Source organism: Petaurus breviceps, unplaced genomic scaffold (assembly GCF_028583685.1).
Source record: "Petaurus breviceps papuanus isolate PSGF00001 unplaced genomic scaffold, PetGlider_PUasm1.0 90919, whole genome shotgun sequence".
NCBI classification, from domain to species: domain Eukaryota; kingdom Metazoa; phylum Chordata; class Mammalia; order Diprotodontia; family Petauridae; genus Petaurus; species Petaurus breviceps.
Genome location: NW_027187378.1, coordinates 20,183,917 through 20,209,340, shown reverse-complemented (window position 1 = coordinate 20,209,340; position 25,424 = coordinate 20,183,917). Strand labels below are relative to the sequence as shown.

General features: G+C 38.5%; 1 protein-coding gene and 1 long non-coding RNA gene across 7 annotated transcripts in view; one reads left to right on the top strand and one right to left on the bottom strand.

The window, feature by feature from the left end:
* ENTPD6 (ectonucleoside triphosphate diphosphohydrolase 6) overlaps positions 1-20,988 on the bottom strand; it is a 55,941-nt gene extending 34,953 nt beyond the window's left edge. For 2 of the 5 annotated variants that reach the window (XM_069075532.1, XM_069075534.1), the window contains exons 1-5: positions 20,856-20,940; positions 18,978-19,063; positions 7,919-8,240; positions 4,761-4,837; positions 2,719-2,862 (exon numbers count right to left, since the gene is read on the bottom strand). In XM_069075532.1, the coding sequence (XP_068931633.1) occupies positions 2,719-2,862; positions 4,761-4,837; positions 7,919-8,210 (513 nt within the window). In that variant the 5' untranslated portion in view covers positions 8,211-8,240; positions 18,978-19,063; positions 20,856-20,940. Of the gene's footprint in view, positions 1-1,552; positions 2,276-2,718; positions 2,863-4,760; positions 4,838-7,918; positions 8,241-18,977; positions 19,064-20,855 lie in introns of those variants that run through there. The other 3 variants (XM_069075533.1, XM_069075535.1, XM_069075537.1) reach the window with 3 other exon arrangements.
* Positions 20,989-20,990: 2 nt separating this feature from the next.
* LOC138151946 (uncharacterized) overlaps positions 20,991-25,424 on the top strand; it is a 31,021-nt gene continuing 26,587 nt past the window's right edge. For both annotated transcript variants that reach the window (XR_011165971.1, XR_011165972.1), the window contains exon 1: positions 20,991-21,107. This is a non-coding gene — a long non-coding RNA (uncharacterized lncRNA). The remainder of the gene's footprint in view (positions 21,108-25,424) is intronic.

Here is a 25,424-nt window from a genome sequence, read left to right as displayed (position 1 = left end):
GGTTGATAAGTAAATTTGAGAATCATTAATACAGAGATAATTGAAACCACGTGAGCTAATGATATCACCACGTGAAATAGTATAGAGAACACAAGATGGAGTCTTGGACAACACCCAAGTTCAGTGGGTATGATCTGGGTGAAGTTCCAGCAAAGGAGACTGAAAAGGAGGAGGTCAGATATGTAGGAAAACCAGTGAGATAAGATATAAAAGTAAGAGAAACAGAAGGACTCTCTCTCAGTCTCTGTGTGTATACATATATATATATGTGTGTGTACATATGTGTGTGTATGGATATATGCATATTTACACATAAAAAACAAAGCCAAAGGAAGTGTAACTTCAGAAGGAGAGACAAAGTAAACATTTTTTTTTTGTTTGCTTGACTATAGTGTGAGATTTACCACAGTTTTGAGTTAATTGTTAGAGGATTGGTGTTTGAGCAAAAATCTGAGTTTACAGTTATTTAAAAAAAAATTCACATTTCAGTCAGGTATTGGTTTCATATGCTGACATATACTTTGCTAACACTCTTTCACTTACTGGACTTTAACTCTTCAAATGTGTATTCCAAATCTGAAACATGTTTTCTAAACTCCAACCACTTGCTATATAGGAAAATGTATCTGAAATAACTAAAACTCAATGGAAATATATAGCAGTAATATTCTTACATGCCTAGATGATCAACTAATAACTCTTAAGTAGATAACTACTTAGGAAACCTACCAGAGGCACACACGCCTCACTACAATCACCTAATTCTACCAGGCTAAATCTAGTCCTATCTCGTCATACCGCATGCATGGATCAAAGTAAGATTGTTAGGATTTACATTACATTATTTTTCGGGGGAACGAGGAAAGGGGTGCCCATTAAAAGTGAAAATTGAAATCTAACATTGATCAAATAGATAAAAAGTAAAAGGAATGGAGAGGATTATTTAGCCTGGAAAGTGAATGGTTCCTTAAATCTCTGATTTAGGAAGACACTGTATTGTTATGCCATGATGACAAACTATTCAACCCATATTCATGGTGACTAAACTTGGCTTAAACCGAAACATAAAAGATGTAAGTTGGTTAAGAACTGAGACTATTAAGTTTTAAAAGAGATTATGGAAGAATGATATTAAAATCCATGTGGAAGCACTTAAAAATCAAATCTATTTTAAATAAGCTATGTATATATTCTTACCTGAAAACAAGGTTGACTAAATAAATATCTGAGAGTAGCTAGCTTATTGTTGAAAACAATCAGCAAACCCTCTGATTCAGTGTTTCTATTACTCCTTAAAAAGTATCATTTTCCCCACTATTTCCTTCTCTTCCCCTTCCTCAGCAGTTTCCCAAGCTGTCTGAAGTTTTTTTTAAATTAAAAAGTTTTCTTGATGCCTCTTGTTTTTATATCACAGTAATTTCTAGATATACCACATCCTTCTCTCTCCTCTTTCCCTACTCACAGAAGGCATTGAATCCTCTCTTTTAACAACAAAAATGCATTCATATACTATAATTTTTTTTCAGTCATTCCTCAACTGGTGAACACTTACTTCTTCTCCCTTCCCAATTCATCCTCTGCAGTTACTTTCTTTATGCAATGTATATGCCTAGAAAGCAAGGATCATTTTATTTTTGTCTTTATATTTCCAGTACTTAGTACTATACATTTAATAAATGCTTGTTCACTGACTGAATTTTTTTGTTTTTGACCTCCCTGGAGTATACACCCAGAGGTGGATTAGTGGGTCAAGGGATATGAACAATTTAATAATTTTTCTTGCTAATTTTTGTTTCCTAAAATGGCTGAACCAATACAGAGTTTCCACAATAGAATATTAATCAATATTGCCTCTCTTTCCACAATCCCTCCAACATTATTTCTATGTTTGGTCATATTGGTCAATTTTCAGAGTATAAGATGAAGCCTCAGACTTTCTTTGATTTATATTTAATATTAACGATCTGGAATATGTTTTCAGACACTGCATTTCTCCTTCTGAAAACTGTTCACATCCTTTGATCACTTATCTATGGAAGAATGGATATTCCCTACCTTCCAATAATTTCTCTTAATCCTATTGGCATTATTTATGCAAAAGTTTTTTAATATTAAGTAATCAAAACTGTCTATTTTGTCTTTTATGATTACCTCTATCACTTGTTTAGTTACAAAGTCTTTTTTAAACTATAGTTGTATAAGTTCCTACCTTGTCTTTTCTTCTGATTTGTTCAAAGATTTTCACAGCAGCATTATAATCTCTAAGTCTATGATTCTATGTAAGTGAAAGAAACGGGGAATCCAAAAATTGGAGAATACATAAATAAATTATGGTAATCAATATTATGGAATATTATAATGCCATTAATACTGACAAGTATGAGGAATACATAGAAATCTGACCTTATGAAATAATACAAAATGAAAAAAAAAAAAAAGCAAAACGAGAAGAACTGAATATACATGAACCACAACCATGTAAGAAGAAAAGTAAATGCTAATGGACAAAGAATTCTGATGTGGATTCGGAGGGGGTGGTAATGATGAGAAAAAAGTTTTTTAATTTCTGAGCTGAAATGAAAATGTACAAAAGTCATTAAGCAAGTTGATTTGGTTGTACTGATGTTCAAAATTAAATTTCTAATAACATATTTAATTTTAAAAATACCTAATCACCAACAAAAATTATCTCTCAAAAGGGAAACTGGACACGATTACCTTCTGTAGCAACTTTTGAGCCTTTTCACCTGGTAACAGACGCAAACCGGCTGTTGCCTTAAGAACCAAAGGTGTGACCTTCCACAGATCAAAAGGAATTTCTTCTTTAGCAACATCCAGTAGTTCTTGTATTCCCTGAGTGCTCTGAGATTTTAAAAGCAAAATATGATACTGACATTTTCAAGCTAGAAAAATGTAGTTTTCTTTAAGACTCGGCTCAAATGCCACTTTCTTGTATAAGGCCTTTCCTGGTACCCCCAGCTGCTAGGGCTGACTCCCACAATATTTCTTTGTATGCCACAGTATTTCCTTGTATAGATTTACATAAATCTGTATAAATATATATTGTCTCCACCATTGGAATGTAAGCTTCCTGAAGGCAGAAATTATTTTGCTTTTATATCTTCAGTGCCCAGTACAGTGCTCACCACATAGAAGGAGCTTAATAAATGTTTACTGGTTGATAGAAATAGAATTCAACTTATTTATGCTGGGAAATGTTAAAGGAAAATGGTAGTAGTATGTGACTGAGCACCATCACATAAATATCATTACTGATTTATGAATTCATGGGACAGAGAAGTCTTTTCAATGTTTTACCAGTGCCTAACTACCACATAGTTTGCTCTGTTAGTCACATATCACCCACCATTTCCCTAAACAGTTTCCCAATAAAACTGAACTGAATTCTATTCTCTATCAACAAACCAGCAATAATATAGCTATGCAACTTAGATACTTAATTGTTATATGTACTAGTGATATCATCTTATTTATGGCCTATGCCTGAGCAACCTTGGCCAGTAATCCAGTAATTATTTTTTTGCTTTTTTTTTGAGGGCAATTGGGGTTAGGTGACTTGCCCAAGGTCATAGGGCTAGTAAGTGTTAAGTGTCTGAGGCCGGATTTGAACTCAGGTTCTCTTGACTTCAGGGCTAGTGCTCGGTTTACTGCACCACCTAGCCACCCGTAATCCAGTAATTTTGGATTTGCTTTTCAACTGTAAACTGAGAGGCGAGGCAGTGAACTGAAAGACCTCTAACTCCTTGCCAGTTCCAAATCTATGTTTGCATCCTCTAAACAAAGTCATGCTTTGGGACTACAATTCAAGTACCCCAGGAGCAACCCATTATTTCATGGTTTGAGATGAGTTAGGAAAGACCTTGTTATACAACAGAAATAGCACTGCACTGAGAGTTATGAAACTGAGGTCCTTATTCTAGTTTACTATGTAACCTTGGGCAAATCACTTAATGTCTTTGGGGGACTCAGTTTCGTCATACATAAAATGAGAAGGTTGGTCAATGTGACCTCTTTCAGCTCTGGATTCTTTTATTAAATAGCTTAAAAGGAACTCTTGGTGAATTTTATAATAACTACAATAATAACAACAATAGCTAACATATATGCACTTACTCTGTGCCAGACATTGTGCTAACTGCTTTATAATTATTATCTCATTTAATCCTCTCAACAACTCTGAGAGGTAGGTGCTATTATCTCCCCCATTTTACAGATAAGGAAACTGGGGTAAACAGGTTAAATGACTCATCCAGGGTCAAATAGCTGGTATGCATCTGAGACTAGATTTGAACCTAAGTCTTGCTGCCTCCAGGCCCAGTGCTCTTTCAACTGTACTACCTAATTTGATAATACCATTACTTCAGTTCATTATAAGCCCAATGGAATATTAATCTCAATGCAGGTCAGAAATAGGCTTTAATTCTAAAGTAGAATATGGCAGTAATTCTCTGTAATTTTGTACTTATCCTTCAAATATAAACTCTCAATTGGGGTGGAGTTTTTACTACACACTTTTAAAAAAATAGTGCAAATTTACAAAGCCCAAGGCTATTATTTCTAAAAGGGAGCCTCACTCTTTAAAATAGTTATTATTAGCTGAGATTACAAACCCTCTTCTCTCTTGCTCCCTCAAGAAAAAGAAGTTCCTACATTTCTACAACTAGAAAGAAGGCTGGTTTGAAAATTAGTGTAAAGGAAAATTTCAGTTGGATACTGTGCATTAATGAAAGTAAAGTTACCTTATCAACATCATCAGCATAAGCAGAAAGTCCTGGCTTCAGGGCTTTGAATGTTTCATGGGTCAAAGTGGGAGTTTCTAGGAGGAAAAAGAAGTTAAAAGGAAAAATCATTTATATGAAGTTTATTTAAATTAGATCTTTTTTGTGACTGTACCACTATGAAATTTTGTCAAGGTATTTGTTAGTATTGATGACACAAATTTTTTTTCTTTGCTTTTTGGAGTGCAACTGGGGTTAAGTGACTTGCCCAAAGTCACATGGCTAGTAAGTGTGTCAAGTGTCTGAGGCTGGATTTGAACTCAGGTCCTCCTGACTAGCCGTGTGACCTTGGGCAAGTCACTTAACCCCAACTGCCCTGCCTTCCCCCTCCAAAAAGCAAAAAAAATATAATAATTTGCATTATTGTCACTATATATATATTATTTTTTGGTTCTGTTGATTTTACTCTTTCATATAAGTCTTCCCAATGCTTCTCTAAACTCATTCATTCTTTCTTACTTTGCAATAATATTATATTTATATTCATAATTCTTTCAGCCATTTACTAAATGATGGACAAGCACTTTCTTTCCAGGTATTTGTTACCACAAATAGTGCTGCAATTAATATAAAGGTTTACAATGAATCTTTGTTTCTACCTTTGACCTCATGGAGTATATATACAATAGTGAGGTCACTGGATCAAACTTATTTTTTTAAGCTACTACATATAATTTCCTACTTTCAAACCCAAATGAATTTTATATCAATTGCTATCTAAACCTGAATTAAAAAAAAACCAAACCCTGCCCTTAATAACTCACAAGCCAGTCCAAAGATGGACTAAAAATGCTAAATTACAAAAAAAAAATAAATATTAAATGCTACAAATTTGTAAATGAGTTCATCTACCAAGAAAAATTTTAAAAGGCACTTAAATATTATGCTAATAATTGTGTAATTAACTGAAAGAAAATTACAGTCAAAGGAGGCAGAAAATAACAAAAAAGGAATAAACAATAATGGTAAATAGCAAATTTGAGACTGTAGGAGGTGGTGGCAGCAGTGTTAAGAAGCAGTAGACATTCTGATCATGGAAATTGGCTTCGTTAACAAATATATCAGGAACTATCTGGTTCCTTATCTTGTTCAAGTGTGCCTCCCTATCTTCTCCGGTGAACTCTTTTAACATGCTGAAACCAGTTTTGGCCTTGGATGGGTAGGAAGCATGTATGTAAGGGACCCCTTCCTTAGAAGGTTATTGATTCATTACCAAGCTCGAGTCCAGCTGCTAAGACTTACCCCTGGAACGCAGCCTGCAAATCTACTAGATCATCTTTATGACATCTTATTGTCCAGACTCTGAAGAGAGCTTCTCATCTTGTACCGTACATCTATTGCATGTGATTTCCCTAAGATCACAGACATCTCACCTGCCTGAATCTTTAGTGTCTGTTTCCCTCCGCCTTGGCTGGCATCTTTGAACAAGATCTCTGGTCTACTTGACTTTTGGTATTATATTCTTTATTAGTCAACCTCCCCATCCTAGTCTCTTCTCTTTTCCAGGCCTTCCCTGACTTGTTATTGGCTATGTTCTGGTATAACTAACAGACAAATTCAGGAACTACATAAATTAGGAGAGGAGGCAGGTAGGTGCCATAACAAGGTCAGAGTCTAAGATTCAAGGCAAAAAGGGCTCTGGATCCAGTGAAAGAGCGTTCAGAATCAATGTTTAGAGCCATGCAGGATACCCTGGGAGTGAGGTTGTTATACCCACCACTAAGTGCTTTAATTTTCAGATTCTCAGGTTTATTCATAGTATGGCTTCACGTTCTCTCTGGAACTTTTTGGTTGTCAAAGGGGCAATACTCTTTTTTGCTACCTAGTCATTCAGGAGTTAGGAAATCTATAGATACAACTTCAAACAGACACTCGAGAATTTTTGAGATCATCCAGTCCAAACTCAAGTTTCATATAAGCCAACTGCAGTCCATCATCTTGCTTAAGGATAGAGAGTTTTTTTTTTCCATTTAAGAAAATATAGTTGGGCAAATGGAGAAAATGAAATTATCCACTCATATATATTTCCCGAGCCTCAATAAGAATGCTTAAAAGGTTATTAATATAGCAATTCACTATTCTAATGATATCTTGCTATTCTATTTCCTTCAAAATTTCTGAGTTATACATCAATCAAGAGCTCTTGACTAAATGATAAAAGATTTCACTTTATTTTATTGAAAAAGTTACAGCCAGAATGTATATTCCCAAGGGAAAAGACAGTGTTCTATGACTCTCTGTAGACACAAAGTCTAGCACATAGCTGCTCCTTCTCAAAAATACTTGATGATTAACTAATCAGTGTCTTCTGTATTGTGCTTAAAGCATCTCACCAAAATTCAATAAGAGTTATGCAAATGATTATAGATAAAATGACACCATTAAGACATGACACAACACCCTTGGTGCTACTACTCTTTTCAAAAGGAGCTCTGGGAAAGCCTAGAGTAGGAGTACCCTCTAAGAAAAAACAAAACAAAATACTATCCCTAAATCTCCATCTAATTCTTGTATGTTTCATAAAAATGTTATAGAACACCAAACAATAATTTTTGGTCTGGGAGTTCAGAGACAATCTGAACTGACTGCCTCATTTTACAAGTGAGCATATAATCCCAGAAAGGTTAAATTATTTTCTTCACTTATCTCTGATCTCAAAAAGATCCTTGACCTGTCTTCTGATGTAGCTTTATGCTCTGAGGAACAGAAACCAGATGCCAGGAGGGTACTCATAGTCTATTTTGGGAAATCTGTCACTCCAACAATATGCCCCAAAGAGACCACAGTAGAATTGATACAGGGCCAGTCTCCAAGTCAGTGAGATACAGTTTCACATCCCACTCCTGTCCCACACAAGGCTGTGTGAGACCCTGGGCAAATTACTTCACCTCCAGTGCCCCAGGCATATCTCTAAAACTAGAAGTTGCAGAAGATTGCTGATATGTATAAATGGAGGTTTCCTTACTAGGAGTTACCTTGTTAGAAGAAATCATAGCTCCACATGAAACAAACATGTTATTAGCCAATAGAAGATGGTGATATGAATAATGAAAAACACAAAAATCAAATATACAGAAACGAAGAAAATAAGGACCGTGTTTCCATTATCTTGGTCATACCTTTTGCAGTCTGGGTGAACTGAAAAATGTGTATTCGCGTTCCAGTGCTTCCAGCATCAAACATAATTCCATAGAACACTGCACGATTAGCTGTCACCAATTTCTCATGGTATTGTTGATTTTTTCTCATCCCCACAGCAGTCTCTGTTATGCTGAAGATTCTTTGGGTAGCAAAGGCCCACCGCCATTTTACATATGCAACATATATGAACAGACATACAAACAGTCCCAATGGATAAGCAATTTTTGAAATCTTCATGTTTCCATGACTATTTCTCAACGTTTTTCTCATTTCTTTGGATATGAGAATTCTGTGTTACAACTGCAGGAAGGGAAAAGTAAGAGACATATTTTAGACTACATGGTATTTTACTAAAATAAACATTTTATATATTAGCTTCATTGTAGCCATGGGATCAAATCTCAACCAGAAATTGTTTCAAATGTTTTCTTTTCCTGGAACCAGAAACAAAACTTGAAACATTTTGAAGTTACTAAACTTTGAAATGGTCTAAGTTTTTAAAACTTCATTACTGAATCTTAATCAAAAATCTTAATAAAAACTGATCTGTGATACTGCTCATCGACATGATTTTTTCCTCTCTTTTATGTGTATAATTTTGAGTATCACTCTAGTGATATCATTCTAATGTTTCTATTGATCTTTGTTAATACACTAATTTTTACAAAGTTGTGATCACTGTGTACAAACTAGTGTGTTCTTTTTTCAGTTATCTCATATCCATATTTTCACGCAAGGATAAATTAGTTTCACATACTTGTTATTTTCCATAGCAACACAATATTCCATCGTGTTTCTATGCTATAGTTTGCTTATTTGCTAGTTGCCACCCTGGGGCTTTGGAGTGTTTGCAGTTGTTTGTAATTCTAATTAGCTGAAATAAAAATATTTGAAAAATCCTTTCTTTTTGAATTATATCCTTGGAGCACATTCCCCTAAAATACAAAGACTAGGTCAAAGGATGTGAATTATTTTATAGTCTTTATTAACAGCATCATCAGACTGTTTTCTGAAAGAATAAACCAGACTATACTGTCACTAGCAATTCGTTTGTATATCCAGTTCCCTCTATCCTTTCCAATGCTGGGTTTCACAATTATTATTTTTTTCCTGGTTGGATGTCTCCACAATGGCACCTTAAAGCTATTTTGTTTTGTATTTCTTTAATTACTAGCAATGATTATATAAATTTGAAAATGTAATGTCTGTATTTTCCCCAGAGAACATGAGTAAAATCTTGATACTTGCCTTATATATTTGCCAGTTCTTTATATGTTATGGATAGTAAGTTTTTGTTTGCTATATTTTTCACACACTTTACATGGTAAGTGGTCCATAACTGTTTAATATATCTTTTTTCCTTCTGAACTTTGTTACCTTTTATGGCAAAAAGCTTATTGTAAGATAAAACAATGGACTGCTTTTTGATTATGGCTCTCTGGCAGTTTACTTCAGGCGGTCACCAAGCATTTATTAAGTGCCTATTGTGCCAGGCACTCTGCTAAGTGCTGGGGATAAAAAAAAGGGCAAAAAACAATCCCAGTTTTTAAGGACATCACAATCTAAAAGGTGCAAAGAACAATGCATAAACAACACCTATACAGGACATGGAGATAATCAACAGAGGAAGGGCACTAATATTAAGAGGGGCTGGGAAAAGTTTCTTGTAGAAGATGGGATTTTAGCTGGGACTTGAAGGAAGCCAGGAGAAGATGGAGAGAATTCCAGGTATGGAAGGAACAGCAATGAGGTCAGTATACTCTGTACTGTGACATCATCCCTCCCCCATGTAAGGAATGGAGAGATGTTTGACATAGGGAGATCAAATAGTAGGCTACTGCTATAGTTTGGCATGAGGTGACTGGACCAGCATGGTTTGCAGTCAGAGAGAAGGGGGTATATATGTTGTAAAGGTAGAATGGACAAAATTCAGAAACAGACTGGGTATGAGAGGGTCAGAGTGAGGAGTTGAGTATGACACCTGGTTTATGAGCCTGGGTAACTGGGAGGATGGTGCTCTCCATAGTAATAGGAAAAGTAGGAAGAAGAGAGATTTTGGGGCAAAAGTTAAGAGGTTAGTTTAGGACATGTTGAGTTCAACATGTCTACAGGACATCCAGTTGACATGTCCAACAGGTAGTTGAAGATGCAAGGCCTGAGGTTAGGAGAGAAATTTGGGCTATATAAGCAGATCTGCAAATCATTAACATAAGAGATGATAATTTTAATCCATGAAAACTACAGGGATCATCAAGCAAAACAGTATAAAGGGAGAAGAGGGCCCAGGACAGTGTTGGGAATACTCACCATTAGCGGGGGTGACCTGGATGAATGTCTGGTAAAGGAGACTGAGAACAAGCAGATCATACAGGTAGGAAGGGAACCAGGATAGGGCAGTGTCACAAAAATGTGAACAGAGGAGTGTAGTGAGGGAAAAAGAGCATTCCTGACAACGTCAAAGGTTATCTTACAGAAGTCAAGAAGGATGAGTAGTGAGAGACCATTAGCTCTGGCAATTAAGAGGTCACTGACCAGTTTGTAGAGAGCAATTTCAGTGGAATGGTAGGGTCAGAAGCTAGACTGTGGAGAGTTAAGAGTGAGAAGAAATAAAGTGGAGATGGTCTTCTCAAGGAGCTTAGACCCAACTGGGAGGAGATATGAGATAATAGCAAGGACAGATGGATCAAATGAGGCATTTTTTTGAAGATGGGAATGACCATTAATTCCTTGAAAACTCCATTAAATTCTAGTTAGGGCTAAAAAATGTTACTTAAAAGCATTCCAGATGAAATAAATGATTAAGTTTATAGAACCTTCTTGAAGACTGAATAACTTCTATACATGTACTTATTTTGTTTAAGGGACTTTTAATGACTGATTAACGTCCAATTATTTCGTTATTATTCTAATGCTATTATAAAACAATTACAAATTACTTGGAATTGAAATAGGTTGAAGGACTTGTAAGAACAGGAATAGCAAAACTAGTAAATGCAGCTTCTGAAGCACAGCATCTACGTAGTCACAGGAAGCACTTTCTAACCATTAAAGATTTCCAAAATTGAAATGGGTTAGCAAGTCAAGTGCTGGAACTTACTAAATATTTGCTAAATGAATGAATCATAAGTTTCAGAGATCTCTACCACTGGGAGGGTTCAAGTACAAGAGAGACCAGAATCACAACATTTCAGAGTTAAAAGGTGCCTCTAGTCCAGCCTATATCCAGCAGAGACTTGCTACTATATCATCCAAGTGATTCATACAACCTTTGGCTGGAGGTCTCCAGGGAACTCACTACCTCTGCACTTTTAGATAGTTCTCATAGTTGAGTAGTTTTTTCTTTATTAAGCCTAAGTGTCCCTTTTAGCTAATTCTACAAAATGCTCCTGTTTCTTTCCTCTTGATCCAGAACAATCCCATTTCCACACAACAACCTATCAAATACTTGAAGACTATAATCTCAAGCCCCCTTACCATCACCCACCCCAGTACTCTAATTTCCAGGCTAAATTCGGGTTGCTTCATTCAGTTTTCTTTCATATGGCACCAGGTCTTATACCATTTTGGTTTCCCTCCCTCCTCTGGAGACCCACCAGAACTGAACACAATCCTTCAGATGTGGTCTGACCATGGCAGAGTATAGGAGGATAATCACTTCTTTATTCTTGGAATTGATCCCTTTCTTAACATAGCTCCAGATTGCATTGATTTTTTGGGTTTCTTTATCACATTGAGATATGCTAATGAACTTACATTCCACAAACCTCCCAAATCTCTACCAGACAAACAGAAATTCAATTATGCCTTCCTTGCACTGTACTTGTGAAGCTGATTTCTTAAAACCAAATGTAAGACTTCATATTTTCCTTTATGAAATGTCATTCTACTACAGTCAGCCCAAAGGCTTACTTTATCAAGATCTTTTTTAAAAGTGACTGCCAAATGATCAACATGTTATATGCTTGCTAGCTTTGTGTCACTTGCAAATTTTATGAAGATGCTTCCTATACCTTTATTCAAATCACTGACAAACATTAAATATCACATAGCCAAGCACAGATCCCTGAGGTACTCCAATATGGACCTCTGGGCCAAGAGTGAAAAAAAAAACATTCAAAACTACCCTAAGATTTGCCATAAAATCAGTTCCAAATTATCTAATTTTACTATCGTATAGCCCACATTTCCTTATTCTTTCCATTAAGAATAGCATGAAAAACTTTATTAAATGTTCCACTAAACTGTATCTATGGCACCCTCCTGGGTTAGTTTAGTAAACCTGTCAGGAAAAGACATAAATTAGTCTGGTACAACCCTGATCCACAATCATCACTTCTTTAAATCATCACAAGGTTTTAAAAATCTGTACTAAAATTCTGCTGGTGAATAAAGTCAAGTTCACTGGACTATAGGCAGCAGGTTCCATTCTCTTCATTTCTTTTTAAAATGAGGACATTTACCTTTCTCCAGTTCTACAGCACCTCTACTGCTTTCCATGATTTTTATAATATGACCAATGTCTCAGATATTGCATCCATCAATTTTCAGAATCTGCAAATGTAGTTCACTTGGTCCAGATAAACTGAATCCATCAAATACAACTAAATACTTTCTTACTATTAGCCTACTTATCTTGGGTGTCAGCTCCTGAAGTAGCTGTTTTTGTTTTGTTCTTTCCAGTAAAAGATCATTCTTCAAGGGTGGCCAGGTGGCGCAGTGAGGAGGAGCACCAGCCCCAGAGTCGGGATGACCTGGGATCAAATTCGGGCTCTGATACTTAGCACCACACCTAGAAATAACTGGCCGTGTAACCTTGAGCAAGTTATTTAACCCCAATTGCTTTAAAAAAAGAAAAAAGATCATTCTTCTTGGCAAAAAAAGCAGAAACAAAGTAAGAATTGGGCAGACCTACCTTTTCTCTGCTGTCTACTTGAAAACAATGTTGTAGAGGAAATTATTTTATCTGGTAGGGGACTGGCCTAGATGACCTTCAATCTTGAGATTTTAGTGTAAAAAAAATGTATATAAAATAAAATACAAACTCCTCATGAGTATGAACTATTTTTCATTTTTTTCTGTATATCTCTGATGCCTGAACATTGGTCCTTAAAATATACAGTAAATTGAGGGCAGAGATTGTATCTTATAGCTCTTTGTATTCTTAGTGCTTCTTATGGGCTATTACCCTGGAAGGAGATGGCCAGTGGAGCACCCATGGCAGATGTGTACTTAGCCCTATGCTGTACAACATTATCACCGACTTGAATAAGGACAGAGAAGGCATGCATTTCAGACTTGCAGATGATACAAGGCTGGGAGGGTGAGCTAATATAACGGATTAAATAGCCAGCATGCAAAGATAAAAGATAAAATTTGATTGTGATAAATGTAAAGCTTTATACTTGGGCTCATAAAATCAGCTTCACAAGTACAAATTGGGGAAAGGTAGAGAGCAGTTTGTATGAAAAGATGGGGTGGGAGGGTTGTTAATATACACTATGCTATTAATCAAAGTATTTTGGCATCTAAGAAGGCAAATTCATTTTTTGGTTGCATGGTAAAGTAGTAGGATCAGGAAGTGACAGTCTTCTTGTACTCTGCCCTGGTCAGATCAAATATAGAATATTATATTCATTTCTGGGCTATAGATTTTAGGAAATTGATAAACTGGAACATGTGCAGAGGAAGACAACTAGGATGGTAAAGGGCCTTCTGTTTATGCCAGGAGAGGATTGTTATTTGAGGAAGGGGGATGTTAAATCTGAAGAAGGCAGCTTACAACACTTATCTTTATTTTGTCTTGTCTGGTCTTTTATCCCTAGATAACAAAAGGCAATGAGTGGAAGCTGCAAAAGGGAAAATTTAAGCTTTATGAGGAGTAAAGTTTTCTAATAAATAAAACTATCCAAGTGGATAGAGATGCCTCAGGAGGTAGAGGTTCTTTTAACTTTAAGCCTTCAAGCAAAGGCTAGATGGCCCATTGTTAGGGAAGCAGGAGCACTTTCTAGTTCAAGTACAGGTTGGATTACCTGGAGTCTGAGGTCTCTTACAACTCATCAGTGATTCTATTCAGGAAACATCTGATGCTAATGATGACTAAACAAGACAGTCCCCTCTCTGCTAAGCTGGAACAACACACCCCTAAAACATACCACACTAATGCTATACAATGATTCTACAAGATATTTTACATAATAAAATTAATTTAGCATTCTTTATTATTTGCCTGATAAAAAATCATTTTCAAAACAAATTCAAATTCAAAAATCAAATTCAAAACAAATGACTATTTTAATCAATAAATATTTGAGTACCTATATACAAGGTACTTGGGCAATATAAAGAAATGTATGACAAAGTCCTTGACCCTCTAGGAGCTTATAATCTACATGGGGCTATAATATGTAATAAAGATAATTACCACTACAGTGGTATATGCTAAGTGCCATATAAGTGGGGTGGCTAGTAAATGGTATAAGATTCAGAAAAGGGAGTAAATGCTTTCAATTTCAGGGAGGTTTTCATCTCTCAAAATTCAAAATTCGGAGAGGCAAGAAATCTCCAACCATATTCAAGGGTAGGGAAGCAAACTATTTTGGCACAAATTAAGGATTCCTGTAGAGAAATAGTAATAGGCAGACAAAGTGGGTCAGACTGTAGAATAACCTTGAACCCAACCTAATAAGTCTGGACTTTATCCTGTGGGCAATAAGCTATGTCTGATAATTTTTGGATGGAGAAGTAACATGATGAAAAGGGTGTTTCATAAAGCTTACTCTAGTGGTGAGAGATATATTCAAAAAGATGGCTCAGGAGTAAGGAATGAGAGGGGCCAGAGACTCATGGACCACACAGGATCTTCACAACTATGCATCATGAATAGAAGACTTAGATAAAAGCACAGATAGAATCTCATCAGATTTGCAGTTGAATAGGGGCAAACTGGATGAAGGGATTCAAAAATATCTTGATAAGCTAGATAGAACATTGGACTGAACTTAATAAGGGGAACTGTAGCAGGCATAAATGTAAGTCTTACCCTCCAGTTAAAAAAAAAACAACCTTATAAATAACAAACTGAAAAGGTATGGTTAGATAGCAGTTTGTTTGTAAAAAGATCTGGTGGCTTTAATGGATGGTATACTCACGTGACTTGTTACCCAAAAAAGGTCCTGGGCTATATGACAGGCAAGGTTTCTGGAAATAAGGCAGTGATTGTCTGCCCTAGTCAAACCCTAAGGATGTCAGAGTTTAAGATGGACAGTGATAAGCGGGAAGGTATCCAATAGAGGGCATTTAGGGTAGTGAAAGTCCATGTCACGTGAGGACTGGATGAAGGAAGTAAGAATGTTCAGCCGGACAAGAGAAAACTTGGTGAGGAATATGACAGACGTGTTCTAGTATTGGAATGGCAACTATATGGAATGATTAGATTTTTTTTTTCTATTTTGTCCCAGAACTAGAATTAAAGGGTGGGAGTTGCAAATGACTGCTATGGGCTCCCCCTCATCAGATGTTTTTAAGAAGAGGCTGAATGACCACTAGTCAGGTACGTTATAGTGGTGATTTCTTTTCAGGTATGAGTTGTATTAGATGGTCACTATCATTCCTTATGTAGCATGCAATTAAAACAACTCTTAACCTGATCTATTTAGAGAAGTTACTGATACCAGAAATGCAAAATGGATAAAGGAAAGGACATCAATACAGATTACCATGATTTTGAAGAAAGTTTAACCAATGTAAATCAATTGCTATAATGGGAAGAAGAGCCTAAAAATGACCTTCATTATCAAACACCTGATTTCTTCCAGCAGAAAATAAACAATACTGGTTTAGAACAGAAACACATTTGTAAAATATTAAAGAGTATGTTGGAAAATAATGAGTATTGCTTCATAGTGATAATAATGATAGCTAGCATTTATATAGCACTTTGAGGTTTACAAAGAGATTGATAAATTTTATCTCTGAAATATTATACCTATTTTACAGGTGAGGGAACTGAGGCAAACAGATTAAGTGGCTTGTCTAACATCACATACCTAGTAGGTATATGAAGTTGGATCTGAACTCTGTTCTTCTTGACTGGGAGTCTAGTGTTGTATCTAACTTACTGTGCCATCTAACTGCATCTAAGCAGCTATACACATCAGAAGAAGACCACTCACTTGGGAAGCATAAACAGCTGGACTTAACTGAATTTATACAGGAAAGATCACATGACGTAGGTCTTTAGCTGGGTTTTTTAAACATTTGCAAAGTAGCAAACATGTCTTCTGGTTGCTGTGACTTTGATGTGGGAGAGTCTGCTTAGTGATTCTAAAAACAAGAGAAGAGTTGAGGCTTTCTCACTCATATATTCCCTCTGTGCATTGGCTTCTGAAACCCCAGAAGACTAAAAGCCATGGGGGCCAGAAAACACATTTCCTGAGAGCCCTTAGTCCAGAGAGACTTGGAAAGACGGAAGAGTGCCTCAGGTGTCCAGTACTCATATAATGTTTTCCTACCTATGCCTTTGGGCACGGTCAGACAAGGTTAGACTTGACAAGCATGTCAATAATAAAAGTAGGCAAAACCTGTCTCTCTTTAAAAAAAGGGTCCTTTTGTGCTACAGTGTAGCTTTCAGTTTGTTATTTTCACATAAATGTGAAAGCTGCAATATCAATATTCTCTTTCCATATGTGGCTTTAATTGACCCTACAATCTACATATCAGATTTTTTAATAAGTCACTAGAGATAAAAATGGATTTAGCAGTTATATGTAGTGCCACCTTTCCAGGTGGAAAGTGCTGACAATACTAGAAAAGAATGTAACTTCCAAAAAAAAATGCTTGGCTGGAGGTTAGATTTTTGTGTATACTGAATACATTTAGTTAAGAAACATCTTATGGAATATCTATTTCAGAAACACTGAGCTTGGTGCCTGTACTGGCAATCAAGGTAGGATCTTTTGCTGTTTTTTTTTTTTCTGGATTGAGTTTTAGCTAATCAAATGCCTTTGATTGATTCAAGAGTCTGACTGAATCAAGAGCCTTTGATTGGAAACTGTATATATTATATTGCTTGGAGGGAGAAGATAGAGCAGAGCTGAGAGAAGTGAGCAGGAACAGGCTAGGGGAACTTGCTTGTGTGGAGGCCTAACAGAATGTTTGTGATGTTGGCACTCCCTCTGTTGATCTGTGTTAATTTCTCAGACAGAAGTCCTGCCTGTTGGTCTTCATGAGTGAATTGAGTTGAAGAGTGGACATCCACTCATGGGAAGGAGGCTTAGCTTAAGCCCTTTTAAGAGCTCTTAAAGTGAATTGAGATGATGGTGCTAGTAATGTGTATAAATATTGTTCTAGGCCTGTTAAGCTTTGTTTTCCTAGAAACAGAAGCTGCAGGCAGGAGGCCCTGGAGCTGGCTATCAGGCAGGAGCTTGGAGTGGAGTAGTCCCTATGAGCCAAGATATGAAGCAGGATCAGAGAGCTGCCTACGTGTGAAACCAGGTAAGAATCAGGAGTGGTCAGTTCACAGAGGAAGAGCCATGGGGTTTGGAAGTCAGCCTTGAGTCAAGATGAGAAAGGACTTCACTTGGACACTATGTATTGATTGAGAAGATTGTGACTTACTGTGACCTAGGGGTGGATGGTGTTAGTATTTTCTGCTACCCCTTAATGATGATATATTGTGCTAGGGAAGACCCTGGCCTCGGACTGCCTGCTTGTTTAAACGAGTATTTTGGGGAATGCTACTGAATGTAATAATATATGCTGTATGGGGATTTTGAGGAATGCTATAAGATATGATAATTGATATATTTTGTTTAATACTATGTGACCACCTTAGTAATAAGCTGTTATGTTATATTGTTGTGAATGTTATATTTTAGTTTACTGCTGAATGAATAGAGTTCATTATACTACACGATTAGACCATTGAAATTATTCACAGCAGTAGTCGTCAGGTGCATTGTCATGATTGGCATTACAGTGCCTTGGGGGTTATTACAAGAATAAAGAGGAATCACAGAGTTTCAGAGTTAGAAGAGACCCCAGTGACCACCTAGTCCAACCCATACCACCCCCAAAAGAATCATTATTACAATGTATCTAACAAGAAGTCTTCAAGCCTCTACTAATTAGGTAGAAACTATTACAGTGGCCCATTATGCTTTTTAAGACAGTTATAATTTTGAATACATTTTGGAGAGGGGTAAGAAAGAAGCCTAGCCTAAAAATACTGCTTTATCCACCTATGGCTAATTGTAAAATTCTACCATTAATGTTTTATTCATTTGGGTTAAGACTTAGACCCTTTTAAAACACAAATATTTCTGGGAAGAGTAATACTCATAGCCATTATCAATCACTAACATTGTAGAATGAATTAATTTCCCCAAACTTCTACCAAACATTTCATGGACTTTCACAAGAGGGGTAGAATACAGTACTACATCTAGGATGGGAGGAAAAAGTCAGCTGGGAACAGCATGGGGGCATTGGGTATCTAAGGAAAGGTACTATGAGAGGGATAAATGATGCTCTAAAGGGGAAAAAGTCATGTAGAACATTTTTTTTATGCCTTTCATAAAAGGTGAAATGAGGTTAATTAAAATGCACTAGAGGAAGTGAATTTTGAACCCAGTCTTAAAGAGAGATGGATATTGTCCTCCAGCCAACTTTCTAGGAATTAGGCTCCTAATAAATTTCCTGAAACATTAAACATTATTTGGCTTGAGAATAAACCTTTCACTACCTAACCTACTCTGTAAGCTGAAATAAGAAGCAATGTATTTGTTAACTAAGTATATAAGGATTTCTGTTAAGGAAAATAAAAGGATTGGGAAGAAAAATGACTATAATGTACATTGAAATTCTAGTGAACATGTTTCAAGTAAATTAAAGACATATTCAAAAAACCACTAGTAATTCTTTAACACACTTCACTGTGGTTTTCCGCCCCTTTCTACAAAACGTCCGTTCTGGTGTTACAGAAGAGTAGCAATTACAAGCATAATCTTACTTAACCAAAATAGGATCCGTTAGCCCTACCTGCTGTTTCAAATTCCTGGTAGGCTCAGTGTGGAACACTCTTAGGATTTCTCCACCTACAGTACTGTTCACTTCCTCACAGTCTTCTATGAAAACATAATGTGCAAGGGAAAAAAAGACAATAAGTCCTTCTGAAATTATTCCTTTTGGTAAATGGGGAAAGGTAAATATTTCTTGATTTGTCTTTATTTGAATGTTAACTTAAGGGATCAGACCATAGTTTTTCTTTTTCATATTTTGCTATACTAGGAGCATATAATATTATTTCTGAACAAATTCAATTAATGACATATTTATTAAATGCCTTATATATGTGCAAGGACTTAGGAATAAAATGGTAAAAATCAGCATATTCTTTGGCCTCAAAAAGTTTACAATGGAATGGGGAACACAAGTATCATGCAGGGTGAAATGTGATAAGTAAAAAGGAAGGGACCAGACAAAGAGATCTTTCAGTTTCTGGGAGGGAGTAAAGGCTTTATGAAGGTAGCATGTGAGATGGGCCCTGAATAAGATTTTGATAGGCAGTGACAGGGAAGTAGGTGTCCCAGGCATGGGAGGATGGATTCCAAGAATGCACAGAGGAGATAAAGGACAGTCTGGCAGGAACATAGTGTGCAAAGGAAGATTTAAAGTAGAAAGGTAGGCTACAGCCAGAATGTAGAGAGCCTCAAACATAATGTTGAGGAATTTATATTCTATATGCAACGGGGAGCCTAAAGAGAAGGACAAATCCATAATCTGAAAAATTCACTCAAAAAGTTTCCTTTGCATAGCAGAAATCTCCAATAGTGAATCCTGCTGTTAGCATGGCACTCCTATCACAGGTAGCTACAGAAGGTCTGGCACAATGACAACACTCAGTACAAACAACCCATAAAATCCTGGGCCTTCTACCGATGTGGAACAACCTCTTGTCCCAGGAAGCCTCATTAGGGAGGGGCTCAGGGGCTCAGAGGTGACTTGTGTACACAAGGGGTGGGGGAAGCATACATCCATTTTCCTGAAATGCTGGAGCCAAGAGGGCCGACACTACCCAGTAGAATGCAACTCTCTTGGGGGCAGGGGCTGTTTTTTGCATTTGCTTTTGTAGCCCCTGGATTTAGTCTACTACTTTGCACACGGCTGGATTTTAATAAATGCTTGCTGAAATTGAAACAAATTGAATTTCACACCCGCTCCAATCCAATCAAACAAACATCTTAGAGAGCACCTACTACAAGCCACAGGTTCTTGGGAGATACACACACAAAATGAAAAAGAGTCCTTGTAAAAGAGCTTGAATTTTGGGGTGTGGAGTGGAACACAGCATGCTCCGTGGCAAGAGAAGCTTGGGCATCAACTAGATGGCACAAGTGGATGGAAGGCTGGGCTTGGAGTCAGGACCTGAGTTCAAAGCCTACCTCGGTCACCCGCCGTGTTCTCTCTCCCACCCTCGGTTTCCCCATCTTTAAAATGGAGTTAAGAAGAGCATCCTCCTCCCAGGATTGTGAGGACCAAGTCAAATCACTAAAGCTTTTTTGCAAACATACACTGAATACATGTAAGCTATTATTACAATTGCCAGGCTTTGAGGGGTTGGGCTGGCTTTAAAGGCAAGAAATTCACTCACTGGGACCCACCTCCAGAAAAGCTCCAAGTGGAAACCCAGAGACCCCCTCCTGCCCCAAGGGGGGGTGCCACAAAGGTTCCCAGGACTACCCGAGGCCGGGAGGCACAGGTTATACTGACCTACTGGAAGCCGTATCTGCCCCCGCCCAGTACTCCTTCCCTCCCAGCCCCTCCACTCGCCGGCCGGGCTCCCGGGGATACCCTCATCCAACGGCGAGGGCAGCTCGCTCCTCCCCCAACTCGTGCTGCTCCCAGGCCCCGACTCACCGCGCTCAGCGCGGAGCCGCAGCTCCCCAGCCCTCGTCCAGCTCTGGCTCCAGCTCTGGGCCCCGCCCCCAGCGGACTCGGCGTCAGGCGCCGTGGGAGGCGGAGCATGGAAGGGAAAGCCACAAAGCCGCGGCCGAAGTGCGCAGGCGTCTAGCGTGGTGTGGTTCCCAACCCGTCTGTGGGGTCCTGAGAGCAGGGTCTTCTCTCTACCTTGCCGGCTCGCTCGGCTTCTTTGTAGGGTGGATATAAAGGGTAAGCCGATCTTGGAGCCCTAGTCTACTCCCACCTCCTCCGTGTACAAATGAAGAAACTGAGGCCAGCGGGAGTTGTGACTTGCCTAAGGGTCACACGGGTTATTCCAACCCAGGTCCTCTCACTCCAGTCCAGTTCTTTCCATCGAACCAGTTTCCTTACTTTCCCTTTCATTTATTTATTCAAAAATTTATAGTTGGAAGGGACGTTGAAGGTCAAAGCACCTCCACAGTTCTCTTTTGTTTACCCTCGGGACTATCCTGCTTGCGGATCTTAGCCCTCAGGGGTTCGATTCTAATTGTAGAAGATTTTCAGATCCATGCACCGTCCTGGTCTCTTGCGTTCTCCTGTAAAGCCCTTCATAGCCTAGTCCTCTCTTACCTTTCCAGACTTTTTTTTTTTGCCTTTTAAGGGAGGGCAGTTGGGGTTAAGTAACTTGCCCAAGGTTACACGGCTAATTTTTTTGTGTGGGTGTTAAGTGTTGAGGCCGAACCGAACTCGGGTCCTCCTGACTCCGGGGCCGGCGCTTTACTCACTGCGCCACCTGGCTGCCCCACTACCTTTCCAGACTTAAGAGTTGAGTCCTCTCAAGGAGAATCCTACGGTCCAGTTAGGCTGACTTGATTGGTGTTTATTTTTCTTTGTATGGGACACTCTGTCCCTTGACTGCCTTTTTCACTGGCTGTCCTAAATACTTGTTGATAATGAAGGTATTGTGTGTGTGGTGTGCTCTGTGTGTGTGAGTGTGTGTGTGTGTGTGTATCTCGAAAGAAACCGGGGAATTTGGAGGTGAAGAGGGAGAGCTTTTGAGGCATGGAGGACAACTGGTGAAAACGGAGATGGAGTGTCCTCTGTGAGGAACAGTGAGAAGGCCAGCATGGGTGGTAGAGAATGTGGGAGGGATTAATTGTAGAAAGACTGGCAAGGAAAGGAGGGGCCAGGTTATGAAAGGTTTTAAAAGCTAAAGAGAGGGTGTTATATTTGAGCCTGGAGGTGACTCAATTGTCACTTCCTCCAGTGAGCATTTCTTGATTTATCTGGCCCAAACTGAGCTCTCCTTTCTGTGCTTTGTGATGCTGGAACTTGAATTTAGTTATACAACGTTTTGCAATGTTCTGGATTGAATTTGGGAAACCACAATGTTTTTAATGATCCCAACCTGTTCCTCAGTACAAAATTTCATCTCTTCAACACACATATTCTCCTGGTGAAGCTGTAATACAACAACTCTTGAAATACCAAAATTTCCAAAGAATCAAGATAGTGCAGAGAGAGGTTTGTGGAAAGTTGCCTGGCAAGCACAAATAGATTAAGTTTATTTCCAAAGATTACTTTTAACAAATAAGGAAAAGAGATAGAATTTTGCAGTGACATGCACTTACTATATGCAATGTTTGTATTTTTTTTTTTTACCATGGCCACCTAACTACTATCTATGCTTATCATGTAGGCTGTTGTCTATCCTAAAAGTGAAATATTCCATTTACCTCACCAGGATGTGTTCTGTATAACATGCACATAGATATAAGTATAGCAACTGAACCTGTTATTTTTCTAGTATAGGAAAAAACCAGGAAAGGAAACCCCTGTCTAAGTTGGTGCCATCATGTATCTTGTACATAAACATTTTTTTCTGTACATTATATTCATTAGATTGAGGGAGAGGGCAGCAACTATATTTTTGCTTTTATTTGTTTCATTACCTGTTAGCACAGTGCCTGACACCTACTGAACACTTAATAAATGCCTGTTGATTGACTGTCTGAAAGGATGAATAGGATTGTATGTACAAAGGAAGGAGATGGAATTCCAGGCAGGGGGAAAAGCAAAATTTCAGGAGATAGAAATTAGCATGGCTCTTCCAGAGAACAGGAATGCAGGGTTCCTTTGGGATTAGAAGATATATGGATAAGCAGTGCATAAATTGTAGAGGGCTTTGCATGGTAAACTTTTTTTTTCCACTTAATTCAATGGGCAATGAGGGAAAGAAACACTGAAGGTTTTTGAACAAGGAAATGGCATGAAAAAAGAAGCGATTTATGATTATTAATCTGGTGACAAGGTGAAATACAGAATGAATTAGATGCAGAAAGAGACTAGAATCAGGAAAACTAATTCCAAGGTTATTGCTGTAATCCAGTTAGAAAGTAATGAATCTTCCTTAAGCCACTCAGAACCTTGATCAGGGAATCACAAGATTCTTCTCATAAGTGAGCCCCCAAAGCAAAATACCAACTTAGAGTATATATGTACTTCTCAGAGCCAGAATGCATCACAACCCTCATGACTCAGTGCCTAATTAGAAATTAGCAAAAAGTGTGAAAGCCTTCCTATAAGCAAGCTTCCCCTAAGCAAACTTCCCTTAATAGGCTCCACTTGAGGCCTATTAATGGGCAGGGAAGATCTTAAATCCCATTAACATTACATAAGCTTAATTCTATGGATGCCAAATTTAACTATCCACTATTCTCTACACTCTTATCCTTTGACTTTGTGTCTGCTTCTTACACCTTGCCAGACCTGAACTCTGAGTTACCCACACAGTTCTCACTTGCTGTTTCTATTTACCTGCTGTTGAACACTACTAAAGAAGTTATGCAACTGTGTTGATTGTACATATTATAGATTTATGATATACAATTGCAACTGGGCCCTCACTGCTGAATGTCAATCCTTTTATTCTTCCTTGATGATCTGTCACATTCCTTGCAGCAGCCATTACAAACCTTATCTCTTTTCTTCAAACCTACTACATCATTCTTTCTTCCCTTCTCAGCAGAACACTTCACCTCCTAATTTACTGAAAAAAAAAAAAAAATGGAGACTGTCTGCCATCATCTTCTTCTCCCCTACTCCATACTTCAAAGCCTTTTTTTTTTTCCCCATGGGGACATCCCTTTATGTTCCAATTTTAAAAGGTAGGAATACAAAGGATTACACAATGTGAACAATCAGAGACCTCAAGGATCATTTAGTAGGAGCCTCTCATTTTAGAGAGAAGAACACTGAGGTTAATAAGGAAAGGAAATGACTAAGTCAGGGTCACACAGTAAGGCAAAGGTAGCCAGCATTGGACCAGACCTCTCAGGGGCCAGGGGTGGGGTTGATCAAGGGTTGTAGTTGAGTCTTCTCTTGGCCTTGGGATGGGGCCTGGCTGAGTGCTTAGGAGGGTAGGAGGCCGATGATCTTTGGTCTGGGGGCTGTCTGGTCATCTGACTGTGAGTGATATAGGCCCTTGGCCCCTGGATCTGTGTGCGCTCCAAGTCAGGCAGGAGCTGACCATTGGAGCAGCCAGAGCCCTCTTTAGTTTCTGTACTAAGTCCTGTGTCCAAGGGCTGCAAGCATTGCATGCTGTGAAGCTGGGCTGGCCCAGGGGGCCTTTGGGGAACCTGGTTCCAGAAAGATGCTCCCAACTGCAAGTGAGAGTCCAACTTCTCAGAGTTTTGTATTATCTGGGCATAATCTATATCTTTCTGAGTTGGGAAGTGCTGGCTGGAGCTCCTTGGGGAGATCTGGGCCGTTTCCTGCTTGAGTAGATCAAGGGGCATTTCACCTGGGAGATCCAGGGAGATTAGAAGGTTACACTGTTTCACCAGCTGGGGGTAGATAGGGTCAAGCTCTGTCTGCATCTTATTTTCACAGGTTATAATCAAATCCTTTACTTCCATTTTGATTGCTGGAAGGGTGGCAGCTCCTCTGTGGTTGGTGGTGGCAGAGGGTGTTAGGGCCCCTTCTCCAGGAGGGCTACTCCCCTCAAAGATGGTAGCAAGGGCCGCCTGTCAGTTCAGGATCAAGGTGTGCTCATGTCAATTACACATGAAAGTGACCTAGGTTAGGGTTCCATTCCTCACTACTACATCCCTCCAGGAGGGCAGGAGTTGTTTCTTTGTTTTTAGATTTTTACTCTCTTTTGCCAGTCCCCAATGCCCTGCCCAATCAAAATGCTTTAAGCAGTAGGGGCTTAATCAATGTTTGGTAAAGGAGTGAGCATGTGGGATGGGCAGCCAGCAGTCCCCTAACTGGGACTAAGCTAATACTTAAGCGCCTTTGGTGGGGGATTGAGAATGTTTGTTTGGCTATGGGATGGGCTGGATGGCCTCTGCTGTCCTTCCTAGCTCCAGAGGCTTGGAACCCTGAGCTTGGAACGCTGAGAATGAATGAATGAATGAATGAATGAATGAATGAATGAATGAATGAATGAAAGAAGGGAGGTGCTGGCAGTGATTGACAGAAGTGGCCAAGAACTTCACAGGGTTCTTTGACAGGCAATGAGAGAGAGAGAGAGAGAGAGAGAGAGAGAGAGAGAGAGAGAGAGAG